At 39.1% G+C, this 24152-nt stretch overlaps 1 protein-coding gene and 1 long non-coding RNA gene across 2 annotated transcripts in view; one reads left to right on the top strand and one right to left on the bottom strand.

Annotated features, from left to right (window-relative positions):
- Positions 1–24152, bottom strand: part of LOC136261067 (hemicentin-1-like) — a 177266-nt gene that overhangs the window by 91484 nt on the left and 61630 nt on the right. The window contains exons 7-9 of the mRNA XM_066055034.1: positions 4249–4281; positions 3664–3698; positions 3086–3208 (exon numbers count right to left, since the gene is read on the bottom strand). Coding sequence (XP_065911106.1) covers positions 3086–3208; positions 3664–3698; positions 4249–4281 — 191 coding nt within the window. The remainder of the gene's footprint in view (positions 1–3085; positions 3209–3663; positions 3699–4248; positions 4282–24152) is intronic.
- LOC136260162 (uncharacterized) lies at positions 16267–18171 on the top strand. The gene is made up of 3 exons (XR_010703444.1): positions 16267–17549; positions 17944–17980; positions 18032–18171. It is a non-coding gene; the product is annotated as an uncharacterized lncRNA (long non-coding RNA).

Below are 24152 nucleotides of genomic sequence, written 5' to 3'. Positions count from 1 at the left end.
GTTACCTTGTAGAGAGTTCAGCTACAAAGAAACCATCATCTAGATAGTTCAGCTACAAACAAATCTCCCTGTAGAGAGATCAGTTAGAAGAAGTTACCTTGTAGAGAGTTCAGCTACAAAGAAACCATTCTGTAAAGAGCTCAGCAGCAAAAAAATCACCTGTACAGAATCCAGCTACAAATAAATCACCCTGTAGAGAGAACAGCTAGAAGAAGTTACCTTGAAGAGTTACTCTCTAGAATTCCTATGGGTATAATTACATGAAAATAACAAGGAGAAAACATCCTGACCACCTGGTAGACTCCTGTAAGCGTTTGAGCGTAAATCGGATGGCTGCAGGTTCGAGGCTACCTAGGTCCAGTCATGGATTTTTTCTCCTTTCTCCAACTTTTCAAACACATCTTAAGTAGTAAAGTCTTTGAGCAGGCTGTAGGACCAGGTGTCCTACAGACCTTCAGCACTTGTGCTGTAAAGCATTATTAAATAAATTATTAAAAGAGTGTTCAGTTACAAAGAAACCACCATGGACAGTTCTGTAATAAATATATGTATTATATATATAATTTGTACATTTTCTGATAAAATCAGAAATATTTAAGGTACATCTGCTTAATCTTTTCTTCTTCCTGTGGTAAAGAAAAAAAGATAGGTTTAAAAAGTCCCAAAGCAGGCCATAGGCCGGCTTTGGGGTATACAAATACAAAAAGAAGTGAAATCTAATCCAAAACAGCCAAGCTGTAAAAAAAGTGTGCGGCCCTCAAAAAGGCTATGGTGAAAAAAGATGTGAAGTCCAAGGTGGCGGCCAAGAAATGGCTGTGATGGTAGGTTAATTGTAAAAGTTTTAATAACGACAATTCAGGTGAATTTGGTGCTGCTTGGTCTTGGCACAAAATTCACCTGAATTGTCGTTATTAAAATTTTTACCATTAACCTACCATCACAGCCATTTCTTGGCCGCCACCTTGGATTTCACATTAAGAGAGTTCATCTCCAAACACGTCACCCTATAGATGAGTTCAGGTACGGGAAGACTATCTGTCGAAAGTTTGTTTCGTTTATAACACAAGTAGACATGTATCAACAGGTTTCTCACCATTCTACTTAATGTTTGGACACAAGGCAAGAATTCTGCTTGACATTGTATTTGGAATCCCAACAAGTGAGGTAACTAATACTTGCAGATATACTCAAAATCTACGGGCGAGACTTGAACAATGCTTTAAACTGGTGAGAGAGAACCTTGGAGCAATTGCTGAGAGACAGAAAGAATACTACAATCGTCGAGTACATGGTGAACCATACCAGGAAGGAGACCATGTCTGGTTACATAACCCAGCAGTACCAAGAGGACAGTCCAAAAAGCTGTATTGTCCATGGATGGGACCATTTAAAATTGTTAAGTGCTTATCTGATTCTGTGAACAGAATACAAGACACCCATTCAAGAAGAAGAAGAAGACAAGTAGTGCATTTTGATAGGTTGAAATGTTGTCATGTACTCCCTCAAGAGCTACACACAGACAGCCACACAGTAGAGTATTCAACTCCAGATGTAACCTCAAGGAACGAGTCTAATGGTGATCACCCTGTGCTACCTGGAACTAACTTGGAACTGGTTGATGATGATGAAAATTTGAGCAGCAATTCACCGCCACTGGCAAATGAGAATCTTGCTACCAGCAACACACAGTCCGACATACAGACTAGTAGAAGGTATCCCATACGTGAGAATCATCAAAGACCAGTTAGACTCTATTTAGGCTGTTTTGGGTGGGTAATAAATCTCATATACTCCACCTTGTTTTCTAATATACTCCACGCCTTCAGGTACAATATAACATATGCTCAAAATCTAGGTTTATCCAATCGCTATGTATTGTTCACGTGCAGTAATTTAACGAGCGCTATTATTTTGTCATGTGAGGACGCATAATTGCCATGGCGCTAGTATTATCGCAAGAAAACCAGCCGCTTTTGCCAAGCCTACAGCAGACTGAACAGCTATGGATGAGGTAAGTAATCTGAGTGTAATGTGAAATAGAGTCTAAAGCAGTTATATGGGCACAATGTGGAGTCTATGAAATTTATAAACCCTCAGGCCCTTAGTAGCACCCTCGCTTCGCTTGTGCGCTACAGCCCGGGCCTTCGGGTTTATAAATTTCATAGACTCCACATTGTGCCCGTATAACTATTATTTAGATATCGAGATGATAATGATAATTAATCCTGACATGGGACATGTCATTGTATATGGTTTTATAGATACTTTCTGTGATTATAAGTGTAAATAGATTCTAGACTTAGCCAGAATGTTCTAGGACTCATTTGTATGACTTTGCTGATATAAATAGCTGGAATTATTTTCGTACTGCCTGTCTGGTCTCTTACTGCTGTTGAACTGTTGTTGTGTTGTTGTTGTCATTGTTCGACCATTGCTGCTATTCATTAAATTGTATATATTGAGCTGTGAAAGTTTCTACAGGAATAGCAATAGGCCAAGCAGGGCAGTAATCCCAGCATGGTAATAACTCAAATAGACAGTGAGTCTTGGCATGTTTGCAGTAGCTTCAATCTATGTAACTGAAGTCAGTACCCCTTCTGCCATGAGTAGAGATTGCGTGATTGCCTTTTACATGTGCAATAGTGTTGAGTATTAACAATTGTGGGCTCCAGTTCTACTAGGTTGGCATGCAAAATGGCTGATAACTCATTGCTTATACTAGTTTACAAAATGTATTTAAAACCAAGTCATGATAATCTAGTTTTGATTGTAGGTTTCAAAAAAATAAAACATGCCTAAAAATAACCACTGAACCATGTTTTATTCTAAGTTGATTGAGGACCACATCTTTGGATTCTAGAAACCATGACATCCCCCATCCTACAGTACAATTTTTTTCTACACATGTATGTATAAATAAATATGATTCATATACATATATCCAAACAACTGCATTTATCTAAGAACTCACACTATATATGACAAAGTAAATAACTGTAAGTAATCAAGAACCCACTATACACTAAACCAATGGTGAATCAATAGTGGTGTGTGGCAAATGAGCATCACAGGTGTGCTTACGTACATATAGATGTCTGAGGTGCTGTCCAAAAAAGTTGAATTCTTTTGATAGAGTAATAAGTGGTGATGCTCCATCATCAATTTGTGTTAAATTGCTATCTCCTTGAGCACTTCCATAAGGATAAAACTGCAATTGAAATTATAATAGTTAAATTGTGCCATTTTTTAATTCAAACACATGGTCTCTACAGTATACCATAACCACGCATGCAAAAACAGCCAAGCGGTATAGAGAAAGTGTGGGCTTCAAAACGTCTCGGTTAAAAAAGTTATGAAATCAAAGGTGGCAGTCGATGTTGATGATAATACAGTTTAATAATGCACAGTCCCATTATTAAAATTTATTATCATTAACATCATTACAGTCATTTCAAGGATGCCACCTTTGATTTCACAACTTTTTTCACCCAGGTTTGCCACACCTTTTTTAAATAGCTCAGTTTTTTTTGCATCGATTTCACTTCTTTGTGTATTTTAAATGCCTTAAAGCCAGCCATAAACCGGCTTTGAGGCTTTTTAACACACAAATCATTGGTCTTCTAACTCATCAAACTTTCTTTTTAAAATAAAGAATGCACTTACTTCAGATACACATGTCACCTCTGCAGGTTGACAACCTAAAGTAAGTATATAATTATTTAAAGTAAAATTACAAAATCATCTGTTTGCATACATGTAAAGAAGTTAACTGATTACATTAATCAACAGTTTTAACAAAGGGATTAGTGGTCTGTCATTTTGATTGTATAAAATACATAGTTCAAATAAATCTATAATATAGAATTCTGATGTTACACCCAAAGTATACCCTTCTCCTAAAAGTGATAGGTATATATTCTAGTACTTGGTGCCATGTGCCTGCCTCACAGCAAGGGAGGAACAATAACAGTTGACATCATAACAGTGAATTCTCACTTAGCAGTCAACTCTATTACAAGACCACCTCATTATAATGAACATTTAGTGGGTCTCAAACACAGCTAAAATGTTATTCTTGACCTCATAATAGGGCTACCTGATTATTGAGGCCAAACGTTTTGGTCTCAATGCATTGGTGACTCTACTAATGAGGTTTCACAGTTCAAATGGTTGTGGTTTATACACACTTGTATACTCAAATTGGGATACACTGTAATTATAGAAGTATGTGTTATGCAAATAACTTACCAGTTGTAGTCTCAGCTTGACGCACAAATAATTCTGTATGCAAAAAATTGTAATCAAGTGCAGATATACTGTGTTACACATGGCATACGAAAATACTGGTACTATAGTAACAACATTGAACAGTATGAGATATGTACATAGGAGTGTTACCTAGATAAGAGTATTAGCAGACCGTTGTGCGGATATTATTGGCAATGTTCAATCACAACAGTTACAACAAATCACACAGTTCACACATGTTACAACTTAATACAGTCATCAAAAATTTTGTTCAGTCATGTGACTATGTGACTATGTGCCCTATTTCACTCCCTCTACAGTGAAACAACACTGATGCATGAATCTTTTAGTATCTGTGGCCATCACACCTGGTGGCTAGAATGAGTTACTCAGCTTGGTGTAAAGGATGATGAAGGAGGTAAGATTTCTAGTGTCTGTTCATGTTCTTGTTCTGCAAGGTATGTCAGTCAATGGACAAGACTGACTATATCAACTGCTAATATCTACTGAAAACTACTTGTCAGATATTTAAAGGACCATCATATACCACCAAATTTCCACAGTAATTTTCAGATGTTACAAAATTAGTTTCTATAAATCCTATCATATATTCTTCAAGATTCTTCCATAAGCAGTTCACTTAAATATATTGAGCATTCTAGGCCTATTTATTACTAGTATATGGGTCATTCCATGCCAAATCAACAACAAAATCTGGACCCCTTTCGATTTTCATGAAATTTGGCACATACATGGATCCTATCAGGAAACTTTCTCACACCAAAATTTGGCTCATTTCATTGGTCTTTCTTTAAGTTATGACTACTGAAAGTTTCTGTAGAAAATTTCATTTTGCTTACACTTCTTCAATAAAATGGCCATATATAATTTTGATGTAGACACTTCTGGTTTAGATTTTTGAAATCCCTATTAAATTCTCTTTCAGGTAACATATAATGTTGTATAGTTGTTCAAAGAAAAAGGTCAAACCACAGATATGTAGCTTTTTCCTTTGATCTTAATTTAAAAAAATAATAATATATTATTATGTATTCTTTGATTAATTTAATTTTTGGTTTACATGTTGCTCTAATACCCATCATTTACCACTGTGAGTTTGAAGTTGGGACCAATAGTAGATCATGAGTTATAAGTGTTAAAGTGTAACCTTGTAATCACTGCTGTTTGTATGGTTCAGGTATGCAAAGCTACAATACCAATAATAAGTAATTTTATATAATACTATGTTACAATCATTTTATACATTGTTGGTTTGTGAGTAAGGTTAATTTGTTCATGTTTTGTAAGAAAATCCAGAAAAAGGTACCTAAATAATAACAAGACATATATATACTGTTACTGAAGTAATTTATCCCTTATCAACCTTTGCTCCTGATGATGATGCCTAGTCTACTATATAGTGAAATATTGAACTTGATGACATTTTCACTAGCTACAGTAGCTGCTACTGCTACCATTATATCATGTGGCATTTAATGCTGATTGTTGATATGCAAGTAGGTATTTTGATACACATACATGCAAATATAGCTACAGTGGAAACTGTCTAAGCCAACCAAGGACAACTTAATACGCAGGCAGGGGCGGATCTAGGGGGTTTCTGAGGTTTCCAGAAACTGGTCAAGTGTATTCAGGTAATCAAAATTATATTTTACAGTGATTTGCAATGGTACAAAAGTTCAGATTGAAATACTCTAATAGAGCAGTCAACCACTCTAATAGAACAGCCACATTTTTTTTATTTCTCTTAAGAACTGTAAGTAGCTAACTAGCAACTTTATTTACCTATGCCAGCACAGTAAAAAATAGTCCAAAATCTTATAAGAGTGTTAAAATCTGAAAATCTTCCTGGGGGCATGCCCCCAGACCCCCAGAACAACATCCACGTCTGTTGTATGCTTCAAATGTCAAATTTGCTCTGTCCCTTAACTCTTTAGTCTGCACCTGATATTGTACCAGAAGTAAGCACAATTAAGCAGCCTACATTATACCTAACATAAGTATATTTTTAAACTGTCAATGTTGCTACCAGATTCAATTGAAAATTACTCAATTTTCTGGAAAATCTTGCCCCCATACCCCTTAGATTTAAATTTGTGTATAGCAAAAGTTTGGAAACCAGTCACTAAAATTCCTGGGGCCGCCCTTAGCAGGTGGATATTTATATGGTTAGATCAGTGTATAGTGTCTTTCTAGGACAATTTAAAGTTGGCCTTTATAGACAGGTACATGGCCTTTCTTTACAGGTGGCTGCTAAGACATGTTCCACTGTAATTTGGAACGCTTACACTAAAACATGATGTATTCTTTGTTGTTAATACAGGCATGAATGTTTACTTCAAATATTGTAATATAAGTACACTAAAGCTTTTCTAACAAGTAGCAATGAATGACTGATGGAGTAGATTGGCTTTAAGTCTTTTCAACTTACACCTTCAAACATTCAATTGTGTACAGACATAAATGCATCAGATTTCATTGCATTTCAAAGTTACATGTGAATGATTGTAGATACTGCCTTGCAATGTGTACCACAAACACTTTTACAACAATACTCTTCTTTATTACATAATTTAACTTTGAAGTGAATTGCCTGACCTTTTCTTTAATCGATTATTGATGTATTTCAGTTAAAGCTATAGGTAGGCATTCCAGTATCCGAGATTTTTTAATAAAAAATTCTCTGTATATTCCCCAATAGAACCCTGGCACAAAATAACAACTCGTGTTTAACTTAGGATTGCTCCATCATCCGAGCCCCAATGACGATGAAAATCACTATGGGGTTTGTCCACACACTGATCATCATGAAAATCTTAGTTTTATTGTGCACGTTACATATAAATAAGTTTTGTGTTGTTTTGTAATCTTCTCAAGTCTTGAAATGTATGTAGAATACTTTAAAACTTTTTAAAATGTACTGTTGGGTGGATGTTACTCACTGGTGCTTACTTTAATGGGCATAGTTATTTCACTTGGGTTAGCGATTTTCAGCTCCACAGCAATTTTCTGATGGCTATGTCATCAGCTCAAAGTATAAACCACTTCAAATTCGGCATAACAATGCCATAATTGAAACCACAACTTCACCTTAGGTATTGTTACATCATTGTGACACCTCCACTTTAGTTGTTTATCTTTATAAGTTGTTAACTTGATGTTTTTACTATGAGCTACATTGCTATATCTAAGTAGGTTCATCATGATACAGTTGATGTATGGACAGTGGAACCTGTCTAAGCCAGTTATGTACCTTAGAGCCAAAATATCTTGGCCTTAATGTGAAGGTAGCTGCTTAATACAGTTGGCTCAGTGTATAAATGTCTCACTAGGGTTTAGGGAATTTAAAATAGTCCTTATGGAGCAGTGTCCTTTCTATACAGGTGGCTACTAAGACAGATTCTACTGTACTGCATTAAAGTTTTGACGAGTAAGACAATGCATAGTGGGTTTAGAAGTATACATTTTTCCAGTAAAGACATTGTTTATAGGTACAAAAATATAAAGATGGCCTTTAAGTGGTCAGTAATAGGCATGCCCTTTCAAAGCACATTTTTTCAAAAGTGATATACAATGAAACATATATTAGTGAAGGCCACCTCTTTATTAGGGTCAACTTTAAATAGAACATTTCTACTCCAACTAGATATTAAGGCCAAGAGGTTTTGAATACCACTGCATGAGACATGGTATTTCGATCCAACAATTCCACATTATGTGTACATATGAATAACTGTATCGTTTGCATCCTGCAGTTACATTTCTTATTATTCTTATTACTTGGTTGTATAATTAATGCTTTACAGTGACCTCTGACAGCAACTTGTGCTGCAGCCTTAGGATTACCTAACCTAGTTACAAGGACTCAGACTTAAACAATGACTTATAGCAGATAAGGCCTATGTGGCTACTCTTCCCAAACTAAATGACTTCATGTGTAAGACCCCAGCTGATAACAATACAACCCTGTTTAAATTCTTTTTTTGAGAAAAGGTGCAAAATTCGCAAGTCAATTAAGTACAATTACAGCAGTGCATGTTGTCACCTTAACAAACAGATGAGAGTATGGCTTGTAGTTACCACTAAACCAACCACAAATTGCTTAAATTCCATTAAGCCGTATGGCTGCTCTCCAGCAAACAATCCTGACCAGAAATGTTCAACGTAATCAGAAGAAATTCCCAATGCTGGTTCTTTTCATTCTGCACCTTTGTTAATTTGTTTACACTGAGGCTGTGTTGCCATACAGGAGGTTCACATGTACCATGCATATGATACATACCAAAACTAGTTCTTGGTACTATATGCTGTGAAGAATTCTTGCAAGTTTGTGTTCAGCAATAAATGAACTGTTTGCAATGATTTGAATGCACTGCAGTGTACGGCACAGTCATGCCCTCTTGAGTCCTAAGCGCTGCTAAGGGGAGGTTGATTTTAATTCAGTGTTGCTAATCATCACTCTACTAAAATGGGCATGTGTGGTGGTTAGAGCCATCAATGTCGGAAGCCATAAGCATATTTTAAAGTCACCACTAAGCCTACAACCAGCCACAATCATGAATGAGTGGTATCATCATCCTAAACAAGTATACACCAGCAACTAACATGATGCATTGGAGAATCGGGAGTGGGGGTGGGGGGTGGGGGTAGTGGGCAATAGTGGCATGCTGAGTTAAGTTGTCACAAGGCAATTCACGAATTGGCTCCGTATTTGAAATCTAATTTACAAATTATTATTTTATGATTTCAGTGATTAGCTATACAACTCACCAGGACTTTGTTGGTTTGCTTCTCTGGAAGAGGTGGGGTGTTCTGTTGAAAGGTGGTGGCAGGCTGATTGTGGAATGTTATTCATTGTCCTCTGAGTAAATATCATTTCCGGCTGTGCTTGGTCATGCCTCTCTGGCTAACATTGCAGTAGTATTGGTATGATGGTTTTGGTGTCTGAAGTGACTTCCTGAGTTGCTCACTGCCAGAATGGCTTGCTTTACCGTCGCTCTGAACAGTGGCGTATCTAGACTTTCCCTATTGGTAGGGCACAGATAGGGCCTCAGCTAGGACACTGTATATCCTGCTGAAGGCAGGGGCATCCCCCACCCAGAAAAAGTTTGAATTTCAACAGCTGAAAAGTGGCATCTGAGGCCATTTCAGCTGCAAAAAAAATGCCTTTAGATTTTTATGAAGTAGTTTATTTGTGTATTTAACCTGTTCAAATTATACAGTAACACGAGCAACATTAGAGAAGCACCCTCGTGCAGGCCTAGCCTTTTGGTGCCACCGGATGAATTAGATAACTAGCTATAAAGCTAGCTACATAAATAAAATTAGAACAAGACAACACTATGCACCTTTAAATACATGATGAAACGCTACAATAATCTATAGATATGACGATTACAAACTACAAGAACACTAGGAAGACATGTCCTTATCAATATCACCAACAATAGGTAATTCAATCACGTGTTTAATCGGTGGGCGTTAATTAGAATCGTCATATTATTGGCTTTCTGACAGCTCAAGGCTAATAATTTGGTGAGTAATTTAGTACCCCAAAAACACCTTCGCTGTAAAAAAAAGGCGCGTCCAAGAAACTACAAGTATCTGTAACCCAATGTAAAACAGATAAGTTGTAGAAAAACACTCTATGAAATTAATGGGTAACTGAAAGAGCTGATATCTAGAGCAGCCAAGAATCAATAATGTCACTACAACTGACTATGATTACCAAAGAATACTGTAGGAAACACGAGGTCAACTCTCTTTATCACGTGATCACATAATAACGTACACACATTAATAGAATTACTTAATGTTACAAGTATGTATGCATGTAAAGCAAGTGTTACAGTTTACTGTTCCTACACCTACCTCCAAGCATTGGTGGCACAGGGGAGCACCAATGCTGATATCAATCAGGCCAGCTGGGGTCTTCAATAAGTCTTGCAGGTGGTCTGTGGGGTCGCACAGAGCGTCGTATCTCAGCTGGAGGTTGTAATGGTGGTCTTGGAGATGTTGGTGGGGAGGCATGTGGAGCATTTGTTCTTCTATCATGTGACAGGGAGGGTGGTTGAAGTGAAGCTGGTGTACGGCGTCTGAGGAAGCGGCGATTACGGACAAGGATTCTTCCACTTTGCGTCTTGACAAAGTACCTGCGATTAGGTCCAATACTGACAACTATTCCATATATGTCCCACAGCTTTGTTTGTTGGTTTTGTAAAGCTACCTTAGAACCAACTTGAATGTCAGGAAGTGAATGAGCATGGGTGTTGTAAAATTCCTTAGATTGGGCTAGCGTCTCAGTGGCTTGTTGTTCAGCTTCTTGAGTGCTCTTCTGCCACTCTGGTGCAAACAATCGGCAGTGTGCTGGTATACTGTCCAGTATGGGATGTCCAAACAATTTCTGGGCTGGAGAGGTTCCATCTTTACGTGAAGGTGTATTACGGTATTGGAGAAGGGCACGACACAATCGGTCTTCATTGAGGTGACGATGATCCCATGAGGCTGCCAGAATCTTCTTCATTGATTTTACTGTGGCTTCTATCTTGCCATTACTCTGTGGGTACCGTGGTGACGAGGTGTTGTGTGTGAAACCCCAGTGCGTTGCAAAGTTTCTGAATGCATGGGCTGTAAATTGTGGACCCCCATCGGACCATAGAATGTCAGGTACTGATGTGCGACAAAATGTTTGCCTTAATGCTGTGATAAGGTAGTGTGTAGTAGAGTTATGACCCATTGGAATAATCTCTGGCCAATCCGTGTGACAGTCTACAAGGATCAAGAATTGGCGTCCACCGTAGCTACAATAATCAACTGCAATTTCCTGAAAAGGACGAAGTGGCTTTGGTTTCTGCATCAGTGGCTCTTTGGGATGAGAGGGTAGGTGATCTTGGCACAACTGGCAAGATAAAATAATGTTATCAATATCATTATCGATTCCTGGCCAGTAGACAGTTAACCGTGCACGCTGTTTAGTACGAACTGCCCCCTGGTGTGATTCATGAAGGTCAGATAGTACTTGCTGTCTCATAGTGGTGGGGATTAACAAACGGCACCCGTGGACAATAAAGCCACCATCTATGCTAAGATGTTCTCGTACATTCCAGAATCGTCTGCAGGACTCTGGAAGCTGTTGTCGGTGATCTGGAAATCCTTTGAGAATCATCTCTCTCAGCTGTTGATATTCTGGGTCATTGGCTGCATTGTCTTGTAGTTCTTGTAAGCGTGTGGTGGTGAAAGGCTCTGAGCTTGATAGAGCTCTAATCTCGGCTGTTGATAATTCAGGGTTGTGTTGGCTATCATACTCTGCTAATGAGTCTTCAACAAGAGGGTTGCTAACAGGGTTGCGGGACAACGCATCAGTAGCACAGTGACTGCTACCTTTAGTCCATTGTGTGGTAAAGTGGTATCCCATCAAGCGAGACTTAAGGCGTTGCAACCTAGGGTTCTCTACCTCATCCAGGCGACGTGTATTAAGGATCGGGATCAGTGGGTTATGATCTGTTGTTATAAGAAAATGCTGTAGGCCTGCTAAGAATACTCTACACTTGGTGACTGCCCAACAGACAGCAAGCATTTCCAACTCAATCACTGCGTATCGTGTTTCTGCGTCAGATAAGAATCGAGATCCTGCTTGGACCAGGTTCCATTCATCTCCAGTCTTCTGTTGTAGAATAAATCCAAGGCCTTGTCTACTGGCATCCGTACTTAACCTTGTCGGTTTGGTCATGTCAAAGAAAGACAGCAGTGGTGAGGTAGTCAGGGATGTCTTGATGTTTGTGAAGGCTTCCTGATGATGACTAGACCATAAGAATTCATTTTTTGTGCTGAGCAGTGGTCTGAGAGGCGTCAACAGTGACGCCAGAGTGTGGGTGCTCGTTGACAGTTGGTTGACTAGACCCATGAAGGAGCGCAAGTCGGACCTGGTTGTAGGTGTAGGGTACTTGGTAATTGCTTCTGTGATAGATGGGTCTACTTTGTATCCATGTGATGATAGCTGAAAGCCTGCAAAGGTGACTTGAGCTTTAAAGAACTGGCACTTCTCCATGTTCAGTGCAATGTTGTTCTCCACACACCGCTGCAAGAATTGCTCCACGTGCTTAACATGGTCTGTGACATTGTTATCATAGATTACAAAATCATCAACAATGCGTCTGAACCCTGACAACCCACTGAAGGCTTCAGTCATTCTCCGGTTGTAATGCTCAGAAATTGAGGAGATGCCATAGGGGGCTCGTAGGTATTTATATCTACCAAATGGTGTTATGAATGTGGTCAGTTCTTGGCTGTCTGCATCTAATGGGCATTGATGGTAGCCCTTAAGTGCGTCAAGAACAGTGAATACCTTTGCGTCACTGGTGGCAATGTCAGCCACAGCTTGGGCAGGGGTGAGAGATTGGTATCTTTCTTGGATGACGAAGCGGTTGAGATGTGATAGGTCCACACACATGCGAATGTTCTGCGAATGCTTCTTCGGTGTGACCACAATCGGTGCACACCATGTTGTGGCCTCAGTGATTGGAACAATTACGTTCTGTGACTCCAGGAGGTCTAGCTCAGCTTTTAATTTGTCGCGATAAGCAAACGGTATTGTGCGAGGTGTGTGTACACAAAAGGGTTTGGCATTTGCTGCTAGACAGATACGGAACTCTTCGCCCTGCATGGTTCTGATCTGGCCATCAAACACTGTGGGGTATTTATTGATCATTGCACCAACTTCTGCTATACTGGGTGTTGCGTTGACAGTCTTGATGTCATTACTAGGTGTCATGGAGGGTGCAAAGATTGGTGTTGGTTGGGGGTACTGTGAGGGTAATATGCTGAGGCTTCTGGCTGCCTTCCAGGACATGATGACCCCTGATACTTGTGAATAAATGTGCATGTCTTCCTTGTGCTGCCTTCCCTGTAGGTGAAATGTTATAGGTATTTTGCCCATTGGCTGCATGCTATGGCCATCTGCTGTACGGGGGATGATCTCTGACGGTAATAGGTTAAGGGGGTGTTCCTTAAGCAACTGTAGGAGCTGTGGTCCGGCTGCTGAAATGTCAGCACCTGAGTCTGGTAGGGCTAGTGTATCACATGAACCATTGGCAGAGCAGATACAAACTTCAATGGTGGGTGCTGGTTCAGTGGCGGCGATCTGTGTGATGGTGTCTAGCCTATGCTGCTGATGGTCCTCAGTCCATGTTGTCTGTACAGATTTAGCAGAGACTGGTGGTGGGGGTCGGGGTAGTGTGGCTTTCTTAGCCCGACATACTCTGGAAAAGTGTCCCACCTTGTTGCAGTGATGACAGATTTGTTCATACGCTGGGCAGCGTACTCGACCCCCAATGTGTGGCTTTGACCCACACCCTGGGCAGATCACAGGCTGCTGGCTGGGCTGAGTAGTTGGTGGCTGTCGCCGTTGTTTAATTGCCAAGACAGCTCCAGGGTTTGCACTGTTCATTTCGCTCCGCTGTTTCTTAGCAGCCTCCTGTGCCCTACACATGGTTATGGCAGTATCCAATGTCAAGTTTGGTTGCTTCAGTAGGTTCTCAGTGACATCACCATCGAGAGAGCCTTCAATTATCTGGTCCCGTATGCTTTTTTGCGTACATTGCTCTGAGCAGAAGCCACATGTCTTTGCTAGCTCATGTAAGGAGACCAAGAAATCATCAAAGGTCTCACCAGGTTGCTGTGTGCGAAAGCGTAGATTACGTCGCTCTACAGATTCGTTGATATGACCATCGATATGGCGCTTTATTGCTGTGATGATGGCGGATGGGTCTTGCCGTTGCTCCGTAGTGAGACCAAGATTATTAACAATGGCGAGGGTTTCTCGTGACAAACACAAAGTTAATACTTGTACCTTAGTTGCTGCGGACTCCTCTGCCAGCCCTGAGAGGGTACAGTACGATGCCCATTGATCCTTCCACGCCTCAAAATCGGACCCTCTGTCTACTTGTATGTCGAGCTTGGGCAAGTCAGTTTGCCGGAACACGTATGGCATCTTCTCCGGGTAGTTTTGTATCAGTCTACAAGGGAGCACGCGACAGAAACGACTACAACTTGGTTAAAATCACCTTTACAGGTGCCTCGACCGGCACAGGGATATAGTCTGGTGGTTCCTTTACAGTTGCCGAATAGCGGTAAGTCGCAACTTCTCAGTTTCGAACTGCTCGCAGCGCCATGTAGGAAACACGAGGTCAACTCTCTTTATCACGTGATCACATAATAACGTACACACATTAATAGAATTACTTAATGTTACAAGTATGTATGCATGTAAAGCAAGTGTTACAGTTTACTGTTCTTACAAATACCTTGGCTGTAAAACAGGCAAATAAAAGTAACTGGCAACCAAAACAGTTGATATCTGAAGTGGCCAAGAATAAAAGTTAAGTTGATACAACTTACTACAATTATAAACTTGCAACATTGAATCCTAATCATTCAACTGTGTTCTATACATTCACCCTTGCTACATCCTAAATTAATTCTTTGTTACTCTAATTGGCTGGTAATTTGGCCGCCTTTTTCAATAGTCAGAGTAAAGAAAAAAAGGCAGCCAAATTACCAGCCAATTAGAGTAACAAAGAATTAATTTAGGATGTAGCAAGGGTGAATGTATAGAACACAGTTGAATGATTAGGATTCAATGTTGCAAGTTTATAATTGTAGTAAGTTGTATCAACTTAACTTTTATTCTTGGCCACTTCAGATATCAGCTGTTTTGGTTGCCAGTTACTTTTATTTGCCTGTTTTACAGCCAAGGTATTCTTTGGTAATCATAGTCAGTTGTAGTGACATTATTGATTCTTGGCTGCTCTAGATATCAGCTCTTTCAGTTGCAACCAAACAGAAATCTGCTGATAGGTGGTGAGCATATAACATACATTCCTATAGTAGCTGTTAATTTTTTATTAGGACAAGGGCCTGTGGAAATTACTGGTCATGCCAAGCAATAATGGCTACAGTTAGGGTTACCAAAGATGTGTGTAAAGCACTTATTTGCAAAGCATACTTTTCTAGGTGATCTTGGGGAATGCCACCATCTTGAAATAGCAACTCTGAGATTGCATCTGGGATCTGGGAGTGTTTTCAGACAGAGATGTAAATATTCAGCTATGTGGTTCAATGACTGTTCTATTAGAGTATTTTATTGCCTGACTGTTCTATTAGAGTATTTATTGCTTGACTGTTCTATTGGAGTATATATCAACCATTCTGTGAATAAAACCTGCTATGACCACTGCCATAGTGCCCTGAGGACGACCTATCAACTTGGTTTGCCACTTGTAGAGCTAGATGCTTTGCTAAGGGTTATGAAAGAGATCACAAACATCATACTATTATTTTTATTTCACTACATACAAACACACGCTTAATCATATACAAGCACAAGATGCACACAAAATGTGCAAACACTATACACACATATTCACAAACATACACCACATATTGGTTGTACTCAAGTTAATATCACATCTCTTGTGAAATTCTCTTGTAGGAGAGATGGTAGTGCCTTTACTTGGTGCTAAAAAGTTATTGAGAAAAGAAAATTGTGTTGTAGATACTGTTTAGTGCCGGTCAATTACACATGTCACTCCATAGTTAAGCCATGAGGATATCCAAGCAAGTGTCTTTGGTGTTGCGACTGATGTTCCAGGTTAGTTGCATGTGTGTTTAATTTAAGGTTAAATTCAGTGCCTGCTTGTTCTTTTACAGGTCACACTTAACCTTGTGTCGTCATGCAGACATCTGAATATTGTGCAAGCTGTGTGGAACAACCCCGGCCCAACTCATATACACAATCATTGGCAACCACGAACCACATGCATATGTACATTCAAGCAATCTGTTACAAAAGTTGAAAGCCACAACACAGGCTCATACCGGCAAACCACGAACTACATTCCAGCAATTTGTTACAAACTTTGTTGCACCATGGTATGTGCATAATGATCAATTAATGAAAGCCACAACACAACCATAGTGCATTAATGGAAATTAATAAGTTCCACCTGACTGACAATTATCACGTGACCTATTTAGGGGATATCCCTTGGAAAGACCCTGCACAGTAACACTTCAAGTGAAAAGTGAACACACTTGATATGCGATTTATATTATTATTGATGGCAGTCCATGTCTTGAGAGGGAAGTATAATATTATTAAACACTAAAATACATTAAAGTACGAGTACCGCATTGTAGAGCCATAACCAAGAACAAGTTCCACTTGACTGACAATGATCACGTGGCCTATTTAGGGGAAATCTCTTGGAAAGTCCCTGTAACACCTCAAGTGAATACACGTGATACGTGGTTTACATTAATTATTGATGGCAGTCCATGTCTTGAGAGGACTGAAACTGAATACTACTAAATATTTGTTATATTGTAACTGGATTTCAATGGAGTGGCGAAACGTACTTAACTGATTTGAAACTAAGATATGTAGAGTCTACACCGCTTGAAGAAGAACGTTGAATGGATATTAAAGAGTCGCCGGCGAGAATACTGATGTACTCAGCTCTTCGTGGAGGTTCAATAACGAAAAGAGGAGTGGAGGTTCAGTAATGAAGCGAGGAGTGGAGGTTCAGTAACGAAAGGAGGAGTGAAAAAAAATGGGGCTAGTGTACAAAGTGCCACATCTATTCATAATGATTAACTGCGTGTATGCGATTGGTTTTTAGACTGTCAGACGTCTGCACTGACTAGTGCAAGTTCACTGAGACCAAGCTGAAAACTTCTGTGATGGTACCAAGTTGAGTAGCAGCAAATACCAATATTATCCCGCTTGAAATTATATCTCATGGATGGATTGTCAACAAGGTGTACTCGTACAGACCAAACAGCTTTCAGTATTGTCACTAGTGCCAATTTAGAAGTCCCGGAACTAGGTGGAAGAAGTAAGGTAATCTACATGATGCTTGTACAAAAAAATACTCTTTCACATTGCATACTGGTCTTTATGTACAGTGAAACCTGTCTAATCAGGACACTGTGTAGTAAGGTCACTGCTGGGCCAACTTGTGGATCCTCAAACGTATTACCTCGAGGATGTGATGAATTTTCAGGTCCTCAAATTTTGTATTACCTCAAGATGTGATGAATTTTCAGTTCCCCAAATCTGTCATTTACGTAAAAGTGACAGATTTTTAGCTGTATTGTATTTAATTCCCACCTGTCGATTTTACAGGTACAGGGTACTTGGTCATAGCATGCGGTTCTCTTACTAGCAGTGCTACATACATAACTTGGCTAGAGCTGCTCTAAACTTGGCAACTAAGATCAAGGTTCGGGGGGTAAGTAGACAAAGGAATTTTATAATGTTATGTGTGTTCTTTAGTTCTCAATTGTCAAATGTACGTGGACTGTACACCAAGTTTGCGTGGACTGTAGTAACATCAAGGACGTTGTGGATCTTCAGATCAGTCTGTGTGTATACTAAGAAATTTTTGTGTTACCTCAAGGGTGTGATGAATTTCAGATCCCCAAATCTGTCATTTGCGTAAAAAGTGACAGATTTTTAGCTGTATTGTATTTAATGCCCTGTCAATTTTAAAGGTACAGGGTACTTGGTAATAGCATGCAGTTCTCTCACTAGCAGTGGTACATACGTAAAGATCAAGGTTCGGGGGAGTAAGTTTATATAGACAGAGGAATTATATAATGTTGTGTATTCTTTAGTTCTCAATTGTCAAGTGTACGTGGACGATGAGGCCTGGTAAGATCTTGGCATTATATCTCAGTGGATTACAATCTTCTGAATTTCCAGGATGAGACGTACAGTTGCGATGGGACTAACTATCCCATTTTATTGTCAGAATTTTATTGTTAATGTCACAAACAATTAATGTGATATATTTTGTTATGTAACATGTGTATTAAATAAATGACATGCATGATGAAAGCCACAATGGGAGTGACTACTTGCTGTTAGGGTGGGTAATGCTATGTAACAAGCTGGTTTGAGCACCACCAGAACACTCAAGTTATTTTAATACACCATGTGTGGTGTGGCAACAAGAATTATGCTTGGAACACCTTCTCTAGTGACGCTACGTTCTTCACGCTTTCACACTTGTTTATAAGACACCTGCCAATTATCAACACACACACGAGGCGTGGCACTAAATGGAGTTTAAAAGATTTCTGCTTAAAACACCTTCCCTAGGGAACTTACGGTTCTACACGCTTTTACAACTTGTTTATCAGACATTAGGGCTTGAGTCCACATCGTGTCTTTAAAAGTTATTGTAGGGATTAGAGGTTTGATCGAAGAAAATACGCGTATAAACAAACCAGGATTAGATAATGTCAGTGCTAGATGGACTGCACAAACATGGGTACGTTAACTGGTATAAGGTGACGCTAGGTGTAACACAAGGTTGAGAAATAAAGCGAAATATGTCTAAATATGCATTTTAATACAGTCCACACTGGTCGCAAGAAAACTACTACTACTACAAAAAAAGATTTTTTTATTACGTAACGCAATACAAACCTATTGAGAAATGTTGCATAATTCAGGGCTAATATTGTGAAGCCATCCCTACACGTAAATAACTCACAGTAGTGGTCGCGCGTCTTTTAATTGGGCATGTGCTTTGTAGTTTCTTGGCCGCGCGCCTCACTACCATGAGTCTTGATAGAATAAGTTTCACTTGTTAGATAATGCAATGATCCATGAAAAGCTGGTGATTGTGGGTTTTGTAGTCTTCAGTTTGGTAGGGCACTAGCCAAGTTTAGCAGGGCCTAGGCCCTACAAAGCCCTGCTGTAGATACAGCACTGGCTCTGAATATATCGGCAGTAGCTAAATCAAGGCGGTTGGCACACTGAAATCTTCTGAGCCCTGGGTGTGCTCACATAAGTAAGTTTTGTTGTTGACAATCTGCTTCAACCGGCTGTCATTGATGACTTAGTCTATCATTCTTTGTGGTTGGAAAAATATCGTCACTGTATTGCTGGCTCGACCCGCTGTATCATCGAATGCGTGATGCATCATGACACGCGACACATTCAGTTCACTAGTGGACAGATGTGGCACAATTTATCAGCTCTTCTGAGGCGGTGTCTTTGTGCCCGTAGTAGAAGCGTCCTTCTCTTCTCTATGGGTGACAGGTAAGCTGACACTAATACTCTCGAGTAAGTGATGGACTGACCGTATGTTGCTTGCTCCACATGCATTGTTACTCCAAATAATGCTCTTTTTCTAGATAATGCTCTCCATCAGCTAGCAAAGGTGTGTGTGTGGTGTTTGCTCCCATCATTACTATGTTTAAAAGTATTTAAACTTCACATAATGATATACACCTATAAAGGAAATGTGCATTTTAGCAATAACTATAATACTCACCCAAAGGTTCTATAAAGTCTATACATGAGCATTTCTCATAAGTGGATTTTCATTATGGATTTACTACCAATACTATCTTGCTGTTTATATTCAGCTGAAGAGGGTCACAAGATGCTGATCTCTGCACATGTATCAACAAGAAAATGATGATTGTGATTATGGTCAATAATGTAGAAAAGGCAACTATGCAAGGAACTAAGAATGTCTGTCACCATTACGCATTGCATGGGAGGTTACACTTCTGTTTCAATTGGCATGACACCAACAAAGTTCTATAGCCATTGAGCAAGAGGTACTGAGCTTATGGAATGACTGTGGTACGATGAGTTTGAGTCTTTGTTGTAACACGTTGCTCTATAGATCAATTTCTTGGCAAAGCTGATGTAATTCAGTCAAAGTACGTACATATTAACAAGGCACTGTTATCTAAAACAAAACAGCCAAGCTGTAAAAAAAGAGTGCGGCCCCCAAAAGGCCAGGGTAATAAAAGATGTGAAATCCAAGGTGGCGGCCAAGAAATGGCTGTGATGGTAGGTTAATGGAAAAAAAATTAATAACAACAATCCAGCTGAATTTGTGTTGCCTCCTCCACGTTTCACTAGGATTCAGCACCAAATTCACCTGAATTGTCGTTATTAAAATTTTTGCCATTAACCTACCATCACAGCCATTTCTTGGCCGCCACCTTGAATTTCACATCTTTTTTCACCCTGGCCTTTTTGGGGGCAACACTTTTTTTACAGCTTGGCTGTTTTGGTTTAGATATCACTTCTTTTTGTATTGCAAGCCGCAAAGCCAGCCATCAACTGGTTTTGGTGCTTCCTTTTAACTTGCTTTTTTTTCTTCACTGCAGGAATTGTGGAACAAAAGCCAGAAGTAATTATGTGTATACCTTTTTGTCTGATTAAATATTTGTATATTTTACACTGAATGATATCACATGTAATAAGGCGATTTCTTACATAACTGAACTGTAGCTGAAACTCTCATTGTTTGTAGTTTGAACTCTTTTCAGTGTGACTTGTTTCTAGCTGAACTCTCTACATGGTGATCTGTTTCTAGCACATATTTCTACAAGGTGGTTTGTTTGTAGCTGATCTCTCTATAGGGTAACTTGTTTCTAGCTGATATCTCTACAGAGTGACTTGTTTCCAGCTGATCCTTCTACAGGGTGATTTGTTTGTAGCTGATCTCTCTACAGCGTGATTTGTTTCTAGCTGAACTCTCTACTGGGTGACTTGTCCCTAACTGATCTCTCTACATGGTGATTTGTTTCCAGCACATATTTCTACTTGGTGATTTTTTTGTATTTGATCTCTCTATAGGATAACTTGTTTGTAGCTAATCTCTCTACAGGGTGACTTGTTTCTAGCTGACCTCTCTACTGGGTGACTGCTCTATTAGGGTGACTGCTCTATTAGAGTATCTAAATCTCGCACTTCCTACACTAAGTTGGATTTTGTGTTATAACTCTGTGGCGTTAAGTCTGATTCTTCTACATCATTGAAGAGCCTTTCTAAGATGATTGCTCCATCTGTACAGCGATTTTCAAAGCATTAATCCAAGCGGTTTTTCCAGTAGGCATGGCAAGTGGTCGTTTTTTTTTTTATTAGCTAATTTCGATTACATAATTGCTACACACTGTTGATCTTTTCATTGTATCTTCATGGTTCTTAGCTTGATTTCTTTCAAACCACAAAAGGTTTGAGGTCCAATAGTTAACCTATCCGCGCACCGATTTTCAGCTTCTTCCCATAAGCGGTTTATCCTGTAGGAGTGACAACATAGTGGTATTATTTTTCGTGAATAATCGCTAATAACTCCTTGACTGTTTACTGTATTCCAGCCAAACTTGGTACCAAGATGCGCCTTTATACCCCCTTCTGTGTGCCAAATGTCAAGGCAATCGGATAATGCATTCATGTTTTATGGCAGTTTTTGTAAGTGTGCAAAAAGAGGAAGAAAAATAAGAAGCAGAAGAAGAAAAAAACGAAGTAGCTAAGCCAATTTTTGAAGTCGCATATCTCGGGAATGCTTAAAGCAATTTCGCTCAAATTTGGAATGTGGAGTACTGAAGTTGGCAGGCATATCCACAGCAAAATTCCTCTTGTTTCATCAAGGCAGCACAGAGCTACGGAGGTGCAAAAATTGCATTTTCTTTCTTCCTGTCAATATACTAACGGGTGTTGCACGCCGGCTTCTTGGGCCGCACGACACACTACCGTGTGTATTGATCTCCATGACTTTGTCCATTAGTCTTCATAGGTCTTCTACATTTCCAGTGTCTGGAGTATAGTCGAAGCAAAGTGTCTGGAGTATAGTAGAAGCAAAGACCATATGAGCATTTCATGGCAGATGTTTGACGGAAGAGATCTCTCATGAAGGCTGCATCATTGTTAGAGGCTGTGCTACCTAAGTAAGAAATGTTGCATTTACTGAGTTGGCTTTATGCTAAATATGTAACTGCTAAAGTTGTATCTTGCTGAGGCGGTAGTACACTGCTCATTGAGATTTTTGTAAGAGATAGCCTCAGGAGGTGTTAAGTTATTTGTTTCTGTTACAATCCAGGGGCAAATGTAAGTGTGCATACAGTTGTAAAAACAAAACAAAAATGTAGTCTTCTGCATAGTGATACTCCTGGCTGTAAACTGAGCCTTAATTAACTTGGATAAACCACACTTGGGGACCTGTCAGCCAAAATGGTGAGAGTTTCAGTTGAACTGTGGTCAACAAGGTTGGTCATGCATCATTAAGCATTATGTGAATCTAAAAACGTTCAACCTGTTCAATCCTAACATTTCAGTATCAATAGAAAGTATTCTGATGTGCAAATTGCATATCAATCATGGCTGCCAGAATCCTTTTACAGCCATCCAACACATTATATGGATTTTTACAAGTGCTATAAACAAAACAAATTACTCTTTTGAATGTGATAATGGATTTCCAAGTAATGGTTCTGATTTTAAGTGCCATGTTAGGTTGTGCAATCACATGTGGTCTTATATTATAGGATTATAGGCACAATTCACCTCCTCTACATTGTGGTGACGTGAACAAGTTTTTGACAAGGCCTCAACTGCTTTGGGATCAAGAGCTTTGGATTTTTACAGGCTAAAGAGTAATAATTATTACAAATTAAGTGACAAACACATGGGTAGGCGAGTACATTGGAGCAAGGCCAGCTCGATCTAACTTTTTTACCCAACGTATCAATAACAGCTGGAATAGTTTACCTCAGGAAGTAGTCTCAGCTCATACTATTGCTTCCTTCAAGTTGAAGTTAGACAACTATTGGTCTAGTTCAGGATGTGGATATGAACAAAGGTGTACAGCCTAACTCTACATAATTTGTTGTACTGTGTGTATATCCATACAATTAATAATAATAATAATAATAATAAATTACCATCCAAATTATTGCTGATGAAGCCATCTTATGAATATGCCTTTGAGCAGTCATCATACTTAGGTTAGACCTTGCACAATCACACTCCTTCTAGAGGATGCGTATGCAGTGAATGAAGAGCCTTGGTGAGTACAATGGACTGCTGGTTTGTAAAAAATGAAGCAGATTTTGTCCTAAATTAACTCTTCTTGATAGGGATGCCCAAAGGGCAAACTTATATTAATCCTAATGATAGCAATTTTGCCAACAAATTTCAACAATGTACATGGACATGAACCAACATGTGACCCAATTTCAGAAAACCATCCTTTTTTGCACATGAAAAAGTTTTGGGAATACTCAATTGAAAATTTCAAAGACCTTTTTAAATTATTTTTTTGAAAAGCAACTATTAAGCCTTCTTGCTATGAAGTTTGACACCCAAAGCTTCTTTTTGCTAGGAGATATGGACGATTATATCAAACCATGTAGTAATTTCATATGCATGGGACACCAATTCACTTACACATTGAATGATTTGTTCAGGTAATGAAATGACTAAAATTAAGTCTGTAGACAATGACACATGTTATTTAATTGAAAAAGACCAAGAACACGTGATTTAACTATCAGAAATCTCTTCATATAATTATTTTAGATGGTAAGAAAGAAAATATTTGTCAGCAAAGTAATTTGTCACCATTTGTCTCACTTAATCACTCACAGAACTCAATGTATCATTATAAAAAGTTACTTCGTAATGTATTAGACAGTAAATTGGTGAATGCTTTAAAAATCAAGCTAAAATTTTTAACACATGATAGATAAACACCCATGCAGTGACTCATTTTAGCTTAAAAAGAGAAAAATTACCAATGTGCAGGAAAGAATGGTTTTCTAAAATTAAGTCACATAATTTCCTTATATGGTAGCAGTATTTGTACAGTTACCAAACAATGTACATGTAAGAATATATAGTGAAACAATATTCTGAGAGGCAGCGATATTTGCCCAGTTACCAACAGTATGCATGTAAGAATTGTGAACTAATATTTGCAGTGGTACAGGTACATGTATTGGCCCAGTAACCAAATAGTGCATATGTGTATTTTCCTTACAGGCAGCAGTATTGGCCCCAATCACCAAACTAT

Source organism: Dysidea avara, chromosome 7, assembly GCF_963678975.1.
Source record: "Dysidea avara chromosome 7, odDysAvar1.4, whole genome shotgun sequence".
Lineage (NCBI taxonomy): Eukaryota > Metazoa > Porifera > Demospongiae > Dictyoceratida > Dysideidae > Dysidea > Dysidea avara.
This window is presented reverse-complemented; position numbering and strand designations above follow the sequence as displayed.